This window comes from Mastomys coucha, unplaced genomic scaffold (genome assembly GCF_008632895.1).
Source record: "Mastomys coucha isolate ucsf_1 unplaced genomic scaffold, UCSF_Mcou_1 pScaffold17, whole genome shotgun sequence".
NCBI lineage: Eukaryota > Metazoa > Chordata > Mammalia > Rodentia > Muridae > Mastomys > Mastomys coucha.
Window position 1 is genome coordinate 5,308,611 of NW_022196899.1, and position 19,028 is coordinate 5,327,638.

The 19,028-nt window shown below is 50.0% G+C and overlaps 1 protein-coding gene across 1 annotated transcript in view; it reads right to left on the reverse strand.

Moving 5' to 3' along the window:
• Positions 1-18,220, reverse strand: part of Znf704 (zinc finger protein 704) — a 215,207-nt gene extending 196,987 nt beyond the window's left edge. The window contains exon 1 of the mRNA XM_031376332.1: positions 17,620-18,220. Within this exon, the coding sequence (XP_031232192.1) occupies positions 17,620-18,099 (480 nt within the window). The 5' untranslated portion in view covers positions 18,100-18,220. The remainder of the gene's footprint in view (positions 1-17,619) is intronic.
• Between the last annotated feature and the right edge of the window lie 808 nt (positions 18,221-19,028).

The following is a 19,028-nucleotide window of genomic DNA, read 5'->3' on the forward strand; positions in this document are numbered from 1 at the left end:
AGCTTCCTTGGGATGCCAGCGCCCCTTACTGGGTGGCTAGTACAGAGGGTTTTATGGACACTCTGTTTGATCAGTGCACGTATGCCTTACTGACCACATCCAAATGCTGAAATGGGACAGACATAACCTAATGCACTCATGGGCTGCGTATGTGATCCCGTTCAGTCTTCCCCAGACCGTGCCTCTCCGTACTGCAGTTTTGTGATGTACCTAACCTGAGCCTTTTACATCACAAAGGGATGTTGTGACCACTGTGCAGTCAAGTTGGTGTCTCTGTATCATAGTGACATAGTACTCTTTTTTTTTTTTCATGTTTTAGGGCATTTGTTTTGGTTTTACAAACCTCTTCCTGGATTGAAAGAGAAAAAAAATGAGCACTTCTGAACATTTATTTTTATTTTGTAAATAGGAATGTTTCGTCTATGCACACGCTCCCCTCAAGTCAGAGCCGCAGACAGCTTTGAGCCACTGCATGGACAGAGGCCCCTCTGCCAGAGCAGCCGGTGCTCCTCAGCCACCACGCCATTTCGGCGCTCCTCAGCCACCGTGCCATTTCTCCAGCCCCAATAAAAAAAGCATTTTTGTCAGGAAATCCTATGTATGGAAAAGTACCTGAGATGCAAGCTGGGCCACTCTTCAACAGTGAAGGACTTTTCTCACCCCTCACAAAGCTCCTGCCTGACCCTTAGCCAAAACGGCAACAAGGCACACATATATACGTAACTCCTGGGGTGACTTCAGCCCAGGGTTCTTCTGGAAAAAAGAAATCCTATAGGAAGTTAGAATTCTCTATCCTTGTTCCCAATCCACTATCCTCTGGGAAAGTCAATTCTTTACTGCCTTCATGGCAAACAGTACCGTTAGATCTCCACAGACCTGACCTGTAGGGTTACCCCAAATCCTCCAGGATGGAGAATGAGGAGCAAAGGGGTCGGAGGTCCACACGGTCCTCAAGAGGGAAGACCAGTGTCTATCTGACCCACCCAGAAGAAATTCACGTCCCCATGGCCACAAGATGATCTAGCACGCCAGGCAGGCATCATGGTGCTTACGAGCCATCCCAGCACTCTGGTGACTAGGGCAAGCAGTGAGGGTTTGAGGCCAGCCTAAAGCTATACAGTAAGGACCAAAAAGCAATGCAGCTTGGGTGTAATTCAACTCTATAGTTACTGCTCAACACCAAAACGTTATCTGGGGAGTTACGAAGAGTCGAGAAGAAAGATGGGGGCCCATCTGTCAAGTCATGGATGCTAAAGCCCCTGGAGTCACGGTGAACCTGATGCTTGGGCCATACTTCCTGAAGGGTTTACTTTGCTATCAGGCTTCTTTTCCCACGGTTCCTAGAACTCTCCTCCTCGCTCCATCTTTCTCCCGAAGAAATCACAATGAACAAATGAAGACTCAGTGGCACTGAAAACAAAAGGAATCACTGGGTGGTAGGGTACAACAGGTGACCCTGAGCGTGACCGCAGATGGGTGCTGGTCTCTGTACAGTGACACGTGTCGGTCACTGTACAAACAACAGCGGCATTCAGATTCAGAGGCCAGGACTATATCGTTGTAAGAGCTGAGGGCTGAGGACTGAGGACATGGCTCAGTTGGTACAGATCTGATGAGTGAGTTTGGGAGCCTGAGCTTGATCCCTAGCACCCCCGTAAACACTGAGTGGAGACGGCATTCTTGCCATCCCAAGGCTGGGAAGACAGGAGGATCCTAGGACTCATGGCCAGCTGCCTAACCTAACCTGCAGGTCCCAGATCCCAGTGAGAGACGTTATCTCAAAAGCTGTAAGGGCTGGAGGAACGGCTCAGCAGTTAAAGTGCTTACGGCTAGGCTGGGCAGGGTGACACAAGGTCTTTCATACCAGCACATGGGAGGCAGAGGCAGGTGGATCTCTGTGTGTCTACAAAATGAGTTCCAGGACAGATGTCTCAAAACAATAAAGCCGGGCAGTGGTGGCGCACGCCTTTAATCCCAGCACTTGGGGGGCAGAGGCAGGCAGATTTCTAACTTTGAGGTCAGCCTGGTCTACAGGGTGAGTTCCAGGACAGCCAGGGCGTGCAGAGAAACCCTTTCTTGGACGCCCCCCCCCCCAAAAAAAAAAAAAAACCAAAGTGCTACTGCAGCTTTACAGGACTTAAGTTCCCAACTCCAACTCCAGAGGACCTACTACTCTCTTCATAGGCACCAGCACGAAAGAGACATGTGTATGACACGTGTATGACAAAGCCATACACACATACATATAATTAAAGGCAGATGTCATCTTTGTGCTGGAGAGATGGCTTCTACTGCAGAGGACTCAAATTCAGTTGCCAGCACCTACACTGGACAACTCCAGGTGAATCTGGTACCCTCTTCAGGCCTCCTCAGGAACCTGCACACACAGTTTTAAAATCGTAGTAAAAATTAAGTCCTGTTATAAAAAACAATGTGGAAGGCAGGATTGAACTTGGGCCCTCTAGTAGAACTCCGGGTGCTCTCATTCAGTGAGCCATCTCGTCTCTCCAAGCCCGTCACTTTTGGCACAGGAGGGTCTCTTAGTAGGACCTGGTACTCCCCAATCAGGCAAAGCCGGCTGAGCGCCAGCCTCCGGGATCCACCTATCTCTGATCCCCAGCATAGTACCATAAGCACCATCGCCACGGCAGCCTCTACACCCAGGTTCTGCAGATGGATCAGTCATCATGCCTGCATGGCAAGCATTTTACCAAGACAGTTGTCCCTGCGTCCCTGACAGGGACACACACTATACGAAAAACAAGACTACTTTCCTTGCAAGTAGACACGATTCACATTGTTTTTAAGTTTTAAGACCGTCATTCAAATTTTTTATTAGTTTTCTAATATTTTGTTAGATTCACTCTGAGTTGGAAGAACATGAATCTACTAATTGAAAAAAACTGTCCAAAACATGCATTTGAAGAACTTTGGATCTCGACCCAAATTAATAGAAAACATGCAACTCGACAGTGTTCAGTGAGCGACCCCGAGCCGACTTGCACAGCACCCGCCGCAGGAGGCTTGACAACTTAGGAACAAGGCAGTTCACGTTGTTTCAATCTGTAAGTCGATCCAAAACAGCCCCCCTCTCCTTAAATTTCCATTGTTGCTTAGGTACCGATTCCAATTATTTTTTAAATCTGTTGGTCCCAACTGTTGTCTGAAATGTTTGACAAATATCTGTGTCATTTGATATGAAATTACCTCATATGTATTTCTTTCCACAGAAGCTGCCATTTCTCTTGTTTTCCACATCCATAAAACAAGAAAAATGTCATCGAGCTCTGCATTTATCAAGAGGGTCAACTGAGGCTAGCCGCGAGGAGAGCCTGTAAGCTATAACTACTGAGTATCAGAGAACAGAAACAGCATCCGGAGCCTGTATCCAAGGCGCTTGGGGTTCAGTGCTGACAGAGCGGTGGCGATTGGTATCCCAGTGAACACTCGGGGTTCAGTGCCACAGACCGGGGTTTCTCGCGGGGAGCCCTTGTTCCGTGGTGGCGATCGGTATCCCAGTGAACAAAAGTCCCTCCGTTTATGCTGCCCTGGAACGTCAATCATTTTCTTTGGTAACATAAACCAAATTAATAATTATACCTTCCTTGTGGTTTTGCTCTATCGGTATTTTAGATCCCATTACAACCGTACTTCTTAAACCTCCCTGTCTCCAATCCTAGATCCATCTTTGAGCCTATCTGGCCAAGAAAGTTGCACATGAGGATGGGGGTTATAGTTATAAAAGTCAAAAAGTACTAGATAAAATAATTCCCTTACAAACTTACTACTGGCACTTGGGAGGCAGAGGCAGGTGGATTTCTGAGTTCGAGGCCAGCCTGGTCTACAAAGTGAGCTCCAGGACAGTCAGGGCTACACAGAGAAACCCTGTCTTGAAAAAAAAACCAAAAAAACAAAAACAAAAACAAAAAAGAAACTCACTACTGAATCAGCTGTCTGTCAGGCCCACTAAGAACAAATGATTTCTTTGTGCTTGTAAAGTATGCATGAGGGGGATCATACTATATTAGCCAAGGCTAGCCTCCAGCTCCTAGGCTCAAGTGAGCCTCCTCCCTCAACAGGAGGTGGGTCTACAGGTGAGAGCCGCCATGCGGGAGTATATCCCTTAAATCCCACCTTTCAGGAGGCACAGGTGGGTGGATCTCTATGAGTTTCTAACTGGCTAGGGCTATATAAGAGACCTTGCCTCAAGATGATGATGACAGTGACGATGATGATGATGATGATGATAGTTTCATTCTCTTTTTAAAATGGGCCAGAGAAAGAGTTCATTACTTAGAAGCACTTGCAGCTCTTGCAGGGAACTTGAGTTCAGTTTCCAACACCCATGTCAAGATACTTACAAATGCCAGTGACTCCAGTTTCATGGGACCTGACATACTTTTGTGACCTTTGCAGGTACCCTCCCTCACATGGTACACACAACACACACACACACACACACACACAAACACACACACACAAACTGCAGGGTGTGCTGGTACATGTCTTTGATCTTAGCACTTGGGAGGCAGGGAGGCAGAGGCAGAAGCAGACAGATCTCTGTGAGTTTAAGGCGAATGTGGTCTATATAGTGAGTTCTAGACGGCCAGATTTATATAGTGAGACAAGACAACAACAACAGCAACAAATCTTTAAGCTTAGTGTATTATGAAGTATGAATACTGGGGCAGGGGGTGGCATATACCATAGCAAATGTGTAGAGGTCAGAGGACAGTTTTTGGAAGCCATTCTCCCCTTCCAGTTTGTTTTGCAGCAGGGTCTCTCTTGCGTCTGTCACTGCACTATGTGTACCCCAGGTCAACTGCTCTATAAGCTTCCGAGTGATTTTTCTGTTTCTACCTCTTACCTTGTCATAGAGAGCTTGATTACAGATGTGCACCACACACTTGACTTTTTTTTTTTAATGTGGGTTCTGGGAGTTGAACTCAGATCATCAGACATAACACACGCATCCACGTTTACCTGCTGAACCATCTCCCTGGCCCAGGTTTTTAGCTCTTTATCTCAAGCCAATAGGCACTAACTTCTGGCTCTCCAATTGAAAAGGGAAATTATAAATCAGTATTTCCCAAACACATCCAAAGGAAAAGTGCTCTGGAGATGAAGGAGTAGACAGTCTAAAGAGAATGTATAATATACAAATGACCGCCCTGTATTTACTTTAGAAACTGACAATGGCCCTTGCACACGCTCAGTCTCTCCATTATAGCAGCATCGGTGTTTTCATATCTGTATTCAATTACCCTTCCAATTCACTACTGTTTTTGAAATATCTTGTAACTGGAAAAAATCTATTATCTGTTTTTTACTAGATTTTCTAGAAATGATTCCCTCAGAATCCTTTCTCCCCTGCTGAGCAGCTCCTACACAAGAGAAAAAAAGAGACAGGACCAGTAAACTTTAGGCTAACTATCGCTGTCCTCTCCATGAACAAAGAATAACTTCTTTACCAAGTCCAAGACGCCACCACCACAGAGACCTAGGAAGGGCAAGCCCCTAGTCCAGGGCCTCTCAGCCATGACAAGTAGAAGAAGTGACATCACTAGACGTCTACAGAAGGCTACAACAACACACAGTGATAGAGGGATCCCACGCTGCTGAGCTACAGGGTATCTGCAGTACAAGAGCTACATGTTTAGACAGACGAGATACATAGATAAATGACTGGCAGCTTTCTGGGCTGGAAGGGAAAATTCAAGCTCACTGCCGCACCCGGAGCTCAGATGGTTAAGTAGCTTCACACCTTGAGAGCACAGTATACCAAGGAGCAGGACTTGGGACCCTAAAAAACACTGAAGCACAGAGCAGTAATATCCCTGGGAAAGGTTACACCCCAGCATGTAGCAAAGACAAGACTTGAAGCCAGAGCCTGCTCTGCATTGTGTGTGTCCTGATCTACAGAGAAAGAACAGGCAGTGAGGTGGGGACACTGCAGGGTCCTCTGCTTGGACTCAAGCTTGTTCCTGTGGGTCTTACTAAGAAAAGGACAATGAAGGTCCCACTGATGCACAGTTATCCTGACTGCAAGATTTAGCAGATAAAATTTTATGATATACAGTCTGTATAAAGAAAAGAGGGGAGGAAGGAGAGGAAGGAAGGGAAGAGGGGGAAGGGAGGGAGGAAGGAGAGAGAATAAGTTTAAAATGCTGTCACATCTGGCATTCACATCATTTTGACTGGCTACTCAGTCTCCTAAAATGGAGACAGTACTGTCCCTGAACATTGGGGAAGCATGCATATCCAGGAGTCTCCTGGAAAAGCCCTCACAGGGCCAGCATGGAAGGCCCCTTCTTCACACTCATGAGCCCATGGTGGTGTCAAATCCCTGGACCCACATGGAAAGCCAGGCGTGGCAGAACATGCACGGAACCTCAGGGCTGAGGAAGCAGTCAGGTGGATATAGAGGGCTCACGAGCCAGTCATTTTAGCTGACTGAATAGCTCAATGTTCAGTAAGATACATTGTTTCAAAAAAGAAAGCGCTGGGATTAGAGCTATGTAGCATTGGCTGCTCCTCTTGAAGAGAACCTGGGTTTGTTTCCCAGCACCCACATGGCAACTCACATGGTTTGTCACTCCAGTCCTGGAGGGATCTAAGACCCCTGTATGTGGTATACAGACATACATGCACTACCCCCAAAAAATACACAATAGAAAAAAATACATTTGTTCTTAAAGTTAATTAATAGTGAATAATACACCTAACCTGACCATTAGCCTCCACACATAGAATATACATGAACACACACCTACACATAAACACATCTCTACAATCAAATTCTAACATGGTTTTTCAAAACAGTCCCTTCAGTGAAGTGGAAAAATTGAATCATTCTAATTGTCCTACCCCATACTCAGAGTTATACTCTGTTCCTTCTTAACCCACTAAAGAGCAACAACTGAGGTTACTTGCCAAGTCAGTCCAGGAACTACCTCTTGGCCAGAGCATAGAATTTTCTTTACATAAATTGTTTGGTTGCCATTGTTTTAAGGTCTATATCAAAATTACATGCCAAGTTGTGACTCGGTAAGTTGGCTAGGAAGAACTAGTCATGATCTCATTAGAAAGAAAGAGGGCAGAGGACTTCATACCTCCCTTTACGTCATGTTGCACTGCAGGCTTCCTGGGAGCAGAAGTAGCTTATGCATTGCTATTTCCATGTGCACACCAAGTATCTCCTAACTAAAGAATGAGCGCAACCATGTGCCGCAGATGCACAGCAATCATCCTGGTTTACAACTGGCTAAGCCACAAGGCTGGTTGTGAGAGTTTTCAAGTACTGTGAAATTCTTCAGAAAGTCAGACAGAAACCATGTATTCACCTCAAAAAGAGACTCTAAGAGGCAGCTGAAGATCTGACTTAGGCAAGCTCAGTGTCACTGGGTCAAGAGTGTTCCACACAGATCTAAAGTTCTACATTACACGAGCAGCAGGGCAGGGAGGGCGGGCATTCCCCCTCCCTCGTAACCTCCAGAGCCCAGGGCCCATGCTCATCTGACTGAGATGGGCTGCTGCCTGAATCCAGTCCCCAGGTTTTAAAAGTTCAGGCATAATCATACCAATGGAAAACCAGGCAAGCCCCGCCCGCCATACCACGGGAGACAGAGCTTTTCAAAGTTTGATGCTAACAAGCAACAATGATAGACTACTTTGGAAAACTGACATTTCTATCCACAACTCCAACAGAGTGGTGTGAAGATCATCGCTGGGCATAAGGAACAATCCCAGAAGGGGGGTAATGGCTAGTGGTGAGCAGCTTCTGTATCAGAAGCCAGAGTTGGACAGGTATTTCATTCATGCAAAGTCTTTATCCTCCGCAGACAAGGCAAGGAGTTCAGATTACTAGATAATCTCCATGTCCCTTCCAACCCCAGCAGTCTACAGGTCTGTGAATGACAACTATGTGTAGGATCTTTAGCGCACACTTTCTGCATGAGCCAACAAAATTTACAAAGCATGCAGGCGTTAGAAAACCAGAAGGTAGGGTGGGACACAGGATCCCTGCCAAAGGCCCCTTGCATCATCTGATGGTCAAGAGATAAGCTGCAAGATGTGCTGAACACCCCTGGAGAGCTGGAGCAGAGCCACATACCTCGGCCAGTCAGCACCACAGACCCTGAGAATGGCAGTGCTAATACACATTACCTCATTTGAAAGCATTCTTTCTTTTTTTTTCTTTTCTTTTTTTAAGGCTACACCATTCTCTTTTTTTTTCTTGGATATTTTCTTTATTTACATTTCAAATGTTTTCCCCTTTCCAGGTCTCCCCTTCAGAAATCCCCTATTCCATTCCCCTCCCCCTGCCTATATGAGGGTGATCCCCCACCCACCCACTCGGATCCTCCTGCCCTGGCATTCCTCTACACTGGAGCATCGAACACCCTCAGACCAGAGGGCCTCTCCTCCCACTGATATCCAACAAGGCCATCCTCTGCCACATATGCGGCCAGCACTGTGGGTCGCTCCATGTGTACTCTTTGGTTGGTGGTCCAGTCCCCAGGAGTTCTGGGGGGTGGGCGTCTGGCCCGTTGACACTGTTGCTCCCTCCACGGGGCTGTAAACCCACTTAGCTCCTTCAGTCCTGTCTCCATCTCCTCCATTGGGGACCCCCAGTTTTTCTTTATTTTTTTAATTTATTTTATTTTATATACATGAGTACACACTGTAGCTATCTATATAGATAGTTGCGAGCCTTCATCTGGTTGTTGGGAGTTGACTTTTTTTTTAGGACCTGTGCTAGCTCTGGTCAACCTGCTCGCTCTGGTAGACCCTGCTCGCTTCCGTTGGCCCCACCTGCTCAGTCCCTGCTCGCTCTGGCCTAAAGATTTATTTATTATTCTAAATAAGTACACGGTAGCTGTCTTCAGACGCACAAGCAGAGGGCATCAGATCTCCTTACAGGCGGTTGTGAGCCACCATGTGGTTGCTGGGATTTGAACTCAGGACCTTCAGAAGAGCCGTAGGTGCTCTTACCCGCTGAGCCATCTCACCAACCCCACAGTTTTTCAATACAGGGAATCTTAGTGGACGTGCAGCAATCTTTTGTATCCAGGTTCCTTGCTGGACGGTGAAAGGCAGTCTGCGTTCTGGTTGAGTGAGGTTTACTCCAGATACTGGGTAGAAAATTCTACAAGGGACAGAACAGTGAGCTTTGACCCCAGACACTAGGCGCCTGACACCAGGAGCCCTCAACTCCATAATCCTGTGGCTATCTGTCATGTAGACGATGCCCCAAGCTCCTGGTATTCTGGCTGTGCTCCGCTCCCACAGTTACCTGACCACAGCCAGGTATGAACCACAGTTACCTGGGAACAGGAAGGTAGCCAAGCCCCCTATAAAAAGAACTGTTGCCCCTCCTCTCTCTTAAGTTCTTGCTTTCATTCTTGTCTTTATTCTCACCTCTTGCTTCTTCTCTCCCCTTCCCTTCCCCCTCTTTCCACAGAGCTATGGCCGATCTCTACATTTCTTCCCCCCCACCCGTGTGTGTGTGTGTGTGTGTTTTCTACAATAAAACACCTTAAAACCATGGACTGCCTCCTTTCCTCTAGACTCACAGTGCTAGAGCAATGGCTTAGGCCTTCCCCTAAAGAGCCACGTCTCATCTCCTACAGGAAAGCCTTCCAGTGTTTCCAGCCTCCAGACCGGACCAAGGACTCTCACCTGGTGCCCTCTTTCTCCCCGCCCCTTTCTCCCTTCAGCCCCGGGGCTGACGGAGCTGCCCGCAGGAGCCCCCACTTCATTATCAGCTCTTCCTCGGTATCCAGTGACATCCTTGGATGCCCAAGAGCAAGAATCTGTCATCCTTGGCCTCCATGAGGTCCAGGGACCCCACACTGCTCGCTCCCACCAGCACGGACTGGGATCCAGTGGTTTCCCACAGCCACACGCCCACCTGGCAGTGTGGAGAGCACATGCGGGCAGTGTCGCGTGTCTCCCGGCCAGTGCCCCTGAGCTCTGGCAGGAGGAGGGTCTCTCTCCCACTCTTTTATTTCCCTGCCACCCGGCGCCCTACAGTTCCTCTTGAATTTATTAGATCGGTGAATTATCAATCTTTCTAGGTTGCTAGGTTCTGCTTGGTTAAACTTCTATACAGCATTAAAAAGCACCATCCTGGGCCTTGTTATCTAAGCTCCCAGCTGTTCTGTCTTTGCCAAATATCAAGATATTATTAAATCCTTCTCTGTTTGACACTGCCCTTTTACTGTCTGTTAGTAAAACACTAGTTGAAGAATTTTTCATGGTGTCACTTAGTATTTTTACAGACTCTCTCGGGAGCACTGTTAGGGTTCCAGATATGCAAGGGCATCTTACCAAAACACTGTAATACATACAAAGTGTCTCTTCTTGTTTCAAGTAAAGACTAAGCACTATAGTACTAGAGGGCTACAACACAGATACATAAGTAGCATCAATTTCTCTACATTCTCACCTGTCTGGCACAAAATCTCCTTGTAGCTCCCAGATGCACATCTGGAGGTTGCAGACTGGAACAGCCAAGTAAATGGAAAGCTTAGGAACCTGGAATCCCTAGGCTGGAGCTAAATCCACACACCTTTACTAGCAAGGTAGTCAGCAACGGGAACCCCTACCTGCACTGAGCTGCATGTACACCCTGACTTCTGACTGAAAAATATGGAATAGGTCACCCTCTCTTTACCAAGTTTGGTAATTCCCCTTTTGAGCTTAGTTTCCATTTTAAAATATCCTAGTAATATATATATGGGAATTCTGGGCAGGGGCCAGGCCAATTTGAACCAGTTCGGGCTACATGTACAGCAAGGCAAACTATATCCCCCAAGTTAACTTTTGTGGGGGAAATCCCCTATTTTCCTCACCTTATGATGACTTAAAGCAGATGCATTGTGGAAAAGGATATACACACTAAAGAAAGACTAAGTGTCTCAAGCCTGTTAATCACTACTCCCCTTAGCAACCTAGAACCCACAGAAGGAAGCCTCAGACAAGAACTGCTCCTCTTGCCACTCTAGCTGAAAGGGCCCACGATTCCTTGTAGTGGATCTGTACATTCGCTTAAGTAAAACATACTGGGACAGTGAGAAGGTCCAGAGGGAGAGAGCATTTGGGTGTGATACTCAGGATCAAAGTTCAAAAGTAAATAAGGTGGATGTAACATGCTTACTACACAACAAAAGGCAAAGACAAGGGAATCTCCTATAAGACAACAGGCCAGCTAGCCCAGAGTACACAACACGACACAGACAAGAAACCTATCAGAGCAAAGTGGAGAGGACCAATTCCCCAAAGTTGATCTCCGACTTCCACAAGTATGCACAGTAGCATGTGTAGCTATGTGTACACACACACACACACACACCACCACCACCACCACCACCACACACCACCACCACATACCATAATACTCTTTAAATAAATTAAGTAAGGCTTCTTGTTACTTTACTATTTATCTGCATTTTTTCCAGTTATTTGAATAGGATGCTAAGAACCTAGACACAGCCAGTCCAGGCAGACCACAAGGGAACAGTTGTGATTAAAAGCCTGGGCTACAGGTGCAAAGCTATGCCTGTATTTGCAACCATCTATGCTGAAGTAAGATAATGCCTAAGTTGGTATCCTCAGATGAAGATGGGTTCCCCCCTAATTCAAATGTTACATTCTCAGGAAGTCCTCCTTCAGATGAAATATTTAGAACGCCTGTTTCAAATGGATGCAGGTGAACACTCTTAATGTTGGAATCCAACTGACATGGCTTTGTTGATTTACCCTGTTTCCTCCATGACTTTTTCACTACTCCTCCCCCACCCTTATGATTCTGCCTCTCCTGGTCCCTCCTGGCAGCCAGAGCCCAAGCAGCTTCCAGCAAGAACCAGTCCCTCTCTTTCTCTCCATTACACAGAAACCCAACCCTGCTTAATCCTGCTTTTCCTTCCCCACAGGCAACTCAACAGGGACAAGAGCCAGGACTCCAGTCCCTGGTCTGCCGCTGAATGAACAGCAGTGCATCTTAGCTCTTTGTCCCTTCTATAAAACTAAGGGCAACATCTGCCGTACATGCCACAGACAGCTATGGGGGCCATGGAAAGGTTACAATAAGGCTGCGCCTTGCAATTGCACTGGCCATGGGAATCAGTCCGTGTGTGCTAGCTAGGATTCCTTTTATAAGTTTCACTTTGTGCAGGAGGCAAGAGCATGAAGCCAGGAAACCCACACACCCAGGCAGGCTTCTTGCTCTATAAACACAGAACCACAAACCCCAGCTGGGCTCTCCACTGGCATCTCCACTTTGTCTCCCTAGCACACTGGCTTTCCTGCTCTCTCATGCATCACCTCACACCTGCAGGCAGGTCTTCAACTAGCCTGCGAATTGCCCTCCTCCACTCCTGCTCTTCTGCTGCACAGGAGAAGAGACGCTACTAGGCATGCACTCCATCACCTGACATCGTATGTCCAGAAAATGGACCTCAGCTGGACTCCCTTTCTCCCCCTCTCTGCCTTATCCACTTCACTGGAGAGTTCAAAGGGCAGCCCTCTTCCACCTGGGCTCCTAGCACTCCCGGGCTTTCCCTGTGCAGCAAGCCCCTCTTCTCTCTGTTCCTCTCCTACTTCTCAGGGTACCCAAGGATGCCCAGTGATCCTCATACCCTCATGCTCTTCAGCCCTTGTACAATTGCTGCCTTTCAGATTGGATGGAACATGTAATCTTGTTTCTGACCAAGACAGTATGGCAAAGGCAATGGAGTTCATTTCTACCCACGGCAGATAGCCTATGAAACTGGTGGTCCCAAGGTTCTCCTTGTTTGTTTGATAAAGCAAGAGGCCATGCTGAAGAGGCCCACATGACGAACGAACAACTGTAGGAAGTGGCACCTGGAAAAATGAACTCCAGGAGTGATGGAGCACTCATGAGAAGCCTTCGGCAAGAAGTTGGGGTCCTTGGTCTTTCACATTTAGGGAAACTGAATTCTGCCCTTCATTCTGAACCTAGAATTCTCTCTAGGCTAGACTCCAGATGAGAAATTAACCCATCTAACCCTTGGCTTCGTGAGACTCAGCAACAGACAAAGTTCAGGCTAAAACCGGACTCTTAACTCAGAGAAGACTTTGCTGTCTTGGAAGGCAGAAATGGCTGGTGATTTGTTACAAAGTAACAGAAAACCAACAGGAATGCCCTCTTTCGGGAAAGGCCTCAAATCATGGTTACTATTCCAAAGCTTACTTCATCTCATCTGGAAAAAACAAAATAGACCCTTCTTGTTCTGTGAACAAAATGTAGCAAAAAGAGTTGCAATGGAAAACCCTAACAACCTCACCTTCACTTCCCGGCTCTGTCCACTCAACTAACTACACAAACTTCTATCAAGAATTGGGGAGGGAAGGGGGGGAACGTTGGAGAGATGGCTCAGTGGTTAAGAGCACTGGTTGCTCTTTCAGAAACCCTGGTTCAATTCCCAGAAGCCACAGGATGGCTCACAACCACCTGTAACACCAGTCATCCAGGAGCTGACACCTTCTGGCCTCCGTGGCACTGCACACACGGTACACATGCATGCCTGTGAGCAAAGCACCCATACACTTAAAATAGACATGAACGTTAAAAAGAGCAGCACTAAGTCCCCTATTATCTGGCACACATGAATGTCTCTGTACTAGGTGAACATCTGAGTACACGTCCCTGCTCCTTAGTCTCAGTTGTTGGAGCTGTCTCTTCTCTGGTCTCTGCACTGAACTCAATTTTGTACATATCTGATGTTGCTTCAACTACCTGCACCCGCTTCTCCTAGAACCCTACTGAACTGGGGTCGTGCCTCAGAGCCTGGCCCAAGGTGCTGTTCTGTGAGCCTACTATATGACCTCTGACCTCAACATGCTGGTGATTTTCAAGTTCCTCCTTTCTGATCCACACCCTAAGCTTGCCAGCAACCTCCAGGGAAAAGTTTCCGGTCACCTCATTCCTAGGGTGTTCAAACAGAGCATGGGGCCATCCTCTGTGCCGGGAGCTCCTCCTCTCTCTTCACTTCCTTCACCCAGGCCACCAAGCATCCTTAGACGCTGAGCTCCACAGTGGACCCTGAGATGGCCCACTCTGTCCTAACACCACCACCACCCCAGCTCCACAGTGGACCCTGAGATGGATGGTCCACTCTGTCCTAACACCACCACTACCCCAGCTCCACAGTGGACCCTGAGATGGCCCACTCTGTCCTAACACCATCACCACCCCAGCTCCACAGTGGACCCTGAGATGGATGGTCCACTCTGTCCTAACACCACCACTACCCCAGCTCCACAGTGGACCCTGAGATGGCCCACCCTGTCCTAACACCACCACCACCCCAGCTCCACAGCGGACCCTGAGATGGCCCACTCTGTCCTAACACCACCACCACCACCACCACCCCAGCTCCACAGCGGACCCTGAGATGGCCCACTCTGTCCTAACACCACCACCCCCCGAGCTCTACAGTGGACCCTGAGATGGCCCACTCTGTCCTAACAACACCACCACCCCAGCTCCACAGTGGACCCTGAGATGGCCCACTCTGTCCTAACACCACCCCCACCCCCCGAGCTCTACAGCGGACCCTGAGATGGCCCACTCTGTCCTAACACCACCCCGCTCCTTGCCAGCTGCTGATGTTGGGCAGCTTTCACATCCCTGAGAAATGTGTCTCCTACAGAACCCCACTGCTTTCTCAGCTCCCACTGTTGGCCTCTAATCTCCCCCGCAGTATGGGCTTTGAAAAATACCAACCCCCTGGGCGGCTTTCCGGAAGAAAACCTCCCAAAGACTCTTATCTTTCGGGGCTGCAGGTTCCTTACTACCCCAAGCCTGCCTCTGATCCTGTGCTTGAAGATCAAATGTCCCCTCCCAAGAAGACTGCCTACCGCCCCCCCTCACCCTGCCACCCCCAAGCCTTCTCTTTCTTTTTAGAATCTAAAATAGGTGTTAGCCTAGGCCTGTCAGGCAATCCTGTCTCGTCCTTTTTCCCATTCCCCACTCCCTTACTTCCGTTTCTGAGTCCTGATCCAAGCACCTCAGCGGGATCAGTCCAGGCACCAAGTACCCTTGATTTACATCTGTAAGACAGAAGCAGCGGGCAGGAGAAGCAGGCTGATTCAAAACCACTGGGCTGACATCTCCACCCCTCCCTGACCCTCCCCCCCCCCATACTCTCACTACAAGGCCAGACACCCATAGCACATGTCCCACACACCATCTCCGTGACAATTTCTGTGACAGCTCCTAGATCAGACACACACGGTTATGCGGGAAAGAAGAAACAGAATTCTTGGAGGTATTTTCCTGCAGGTCATAGACGGGGCCAGCTGAGAGGTTCCAGAAGGTGGGGACACTTGCTGCCGCGCAAGCAGGACAACCTGGGTTTGAACTCTGGAAAGCAGAAAGGTGGATGTGAAACACACTCTACAGAGTTCTCCTCCAACTTCCCTAAGTGTTCCATAGCATGGTCGCGCTCGCTCACTCGCCTGCTCTCCTCGAGAGCTAGCTAGTGCTCTCTCTTGCTCTCTCTCTCTCTCTCTCTCTCTCTCTCTCTCTCTCTCTCTCTCTCTCTCTCATCTGCTCGCTGATAATCTGCAGGACTCTTCCCATGCTGAGACAGAACAGCCTCGGTTCTGTCACTTGCTAAGAGGGACAAAGACACCACTAACGCCTGCCCTTAGCTCTCTGTGCTTTAACAAACTCTGGTGTGATCACTGGACCCACTCGGGAAGGCGGGTGAGAGATTAGTAGCAACAGCACAAATCATGGCCCCTGGCATCACACTTATGTTATCCAATTATCAGCTGCTATGATGAAGTGCATTATGTGTAACAATTCCAAAGTCATGCCCTACTGTGTTCTCGATCAGCACCTGGCACAATGTGGGTGCTCAGTATCTGTGGAACACATGAACACACAGAAAGGTAAATTTATTTGTTATGTTCCATTAAAAAAAAAATCTCTTCAGATGCAGTATCAGGACATCTCTAAAGTGATTAAAAAAAAGAAGAAGATAAATTATACCACAGTATATTCATCATGTAACGTCTAAGAAGTTGTAAGCAATGTGCTATAAAAGTTTGCGAGCAAAGAAATGTGTTAGAAATTTGAAAGAAATTTGAATTTATTTGGAGATGTGAAAAATCTTTTCTGCTAATGCTAACAATCACACCCTAGATATTCTGCATTTAAAGAACTGATTTCGTTCCTACGCTGGGCCTGCTTGGATCACAGGACATAACGTATTAATTTTTCTATCTCAACTAGTATAATCACCTCAGACACATTTTGAGTGTGTACGAACAACACTGCTCAGGGGAGCACTCTGCCTTAATCAGTGTCACTGATGCTATGGAACTTAATTCAAATCCGGCTATACCCTGTTGCCACACAAAGCAGGCTTTTCAGCAGGCAGCAGTAATGAGTGTGGGCACAGTTCGGATTCCAACGAGCAGCTGTCAAAAACAATCACCCAAATGACCATTTGCTCGTCTTCTCACACCGAGAGCCAGTCATACTTCAGGGTGGTCTGGGAAAAAAAAAAACGTTCCCACACCTATTGCTGGACAATGCTAACTGCTGTTTAACTTTCCTTTGGAGCGGGCACGGAGATATTAAACAACCACCACCACCTCTGTCAAGTTCGCTTGTTTATATGTATCTTCTTCTGAACACTCCCAAGAATTTTTAGCTATCCTGCTGTCTTCAGAAACACTGGAGAGAAACCACTCGCTATCGCTTGCCACTTGCTGCCCTCAAAACTTCTCAGCAACATACACGGTGCATGAACCTCAACGCAGTTTGCTTTGTCCAATAGCGTGCTCGGAAGCTCAGCCAGACAGTTGTGTAATAATAAACCCTTTATCTTCCTGAAGATACACAAACGGAAAGATCGCTCGTTGCTTTTTTAGCGCGGATGGGGACTTGGTGAAAATTCTCAGCTGAAAGTCTCATTCATTTTAAACGCCACCCCTCTCCTTCCCCCCACAACACAAACACCTTTCCCGTTTTCCTCTTTTGTAATCTTACGGAGGCGGGGGTGGAGGTAAGTGCTTAAGGGTGTCCAGTTTAAGGAGGGCGAGAAAAAGGCACCGGGATGGGGAGGGGGCTGCAAAACACACGCGGAAACCAAGGTTAACAACACCTGCACAAGTTGGGTCGTGGGCTGCCCAGGCTCCCGGCTCCTTCAACAAGCGCCTGTGATGGAACCCGACCAACAACTGTTGTCAGGTGAAAGGAGGTGTTGCAGGTTGCTGGCTAGATTCCAGAAGCTTCAACAAGAGAAGGCAGACTACTGGGTCCCCCAGAGCAGAATTTAAAATGTCAATGCCTTGCCGCCGATCGGGACTCCAACCTCGTCCAGCTCCTAAGTTCCCCCACCCTGCCCGGAGAAGCATTCCTTCCTTCCCTACCGGCACGCACGCGGGACCACGAAACCACCCGGCCTCTGAGTAACCACAGGCCGCCGGGGCGCCGCTCAGCCGCAGTTCCGCGCGCTGCCCACGGCCGCCTGACACACCCCTCCCGGCCCGCGCCGTGCCGCGCCGCGCCGCTCGGCCTCCCAGGCGCCCTGCCGAACCCGCTGCGCCCCCCACCGAACCCGGGCACCTCGCACGCACCTTCCCCGCGCCCCGGGCCGGGCCCTTGGGAAGCGCACGGCCGGGTCCGAGAGGCACGAAGCGCTCCTCGGCGTCCTCGTCGTCCTCGTCGCCGTCCACCACCTCGACCACCACCTCTTCGTCCTCTTCCTCGTCGTCGTCCTCCTCCTCCGCGCCCCCTCGGGGCTTCTCCGGTACCCGCCCGCGCGTCCTGCGCCTCCGGCCCGCGCCCTCCTCGTCCTCGTCCTCCTCGCCCAGCAGCAGCAGGACCGGCGACGAGGCGGCGGCAGCGCGCGAGGGGCCGGTCCCGCGCGGCGGCGGCGGTGGCGGCGGCAGAGGCGGCCTCCAGCTTCCCGGTGCGGCCGCCGAGCTGGGGCTGGGGCTGGGGCCGGGGCCCGGGGGCGGAAGCCCCAGAGCGGCGGCCTCCGGGGCGGGAGCGGGAGCGGCGCCCCCGCGGCGGCTGCCCAGGCTGGGGCGCTTGGCCAGGCGCCTGGCCTGCATGCCTGCGCCGGGCTTGCGGGCCGGGGCGCCGGGCTCCTCGCGGGCTGCGGCTGGGCCCTGAGACGCGCGGCTGCGGGGCTGCCTCCCGGGCTGGCCGCGGCTGCTGGCTGGCAGACGCGCGGACGCCGCCTTCGCTGGCCCGGCCCGCGGGGACGCCGGCGGCTACGGCGGGGCGGCGCGCCGGCCGCGGGCGGGGGTGGGTGTGAGCGAGCGCGCTGCTACCGCTGCCGCCGCCGCCGCTACCGCCGCCGCCGCCGCCGCTACCTCCTCCAGCGCCGCCCCGGAGCCGCAGGCTGCGCTGCGCTCCATGCGGCCGGCGGCCGAACCGGCGCGCGCCTCTCCGGGCCCTGCGCCCGCGAGCTCGGGGCCTACCGCGGTGTCCTGGGCGCGAGCTGTTGGTGTCGTGTCTTCGCCGCCTCCTCCCCCCCCCCTCGTCCCCAGTCCTCGCAGCCTTCCCGGTCTCCCGTTCAGAGAAAACCCGGACTGGATTTAGTTCCCAGACCCGCGCGCTCTCTGAAAATCTGCCGGCTTTCCTAGCAGTTGGCCGGGACGCTGAGGCCACCCTTGCCCCTGGGTCCAAGTCTCCTTCTGGTGGGAAGAGCAGAGCGTAGGTTTAGCCGACAGGAAGGTGTTTGCTTGAGAGATTGCTCAGAGTGGTTCGCGATCACGCTGGTGCTCAGGCGGAGTCCCACCAGGTGTGCCAACCCGAGGTTTGGGGTCAGGTCCTAACGTGAGTCCTCAGCCACGGAGATTCCTGCAACGTTTTCATGACCCTCTCTATACCAGGCTCCTTTGAACGCCAGGTTGTAGGCCTTGCCTCGGTTCTCTGCTCTGTGCAAGTTTGGCCCTCCAACGTTTTTTCTTCCACTTGCCACCCGAGGACCTTAACCTGGTGATATGGCCGAATTCCAAAAAAAAAGTCTTCTGCT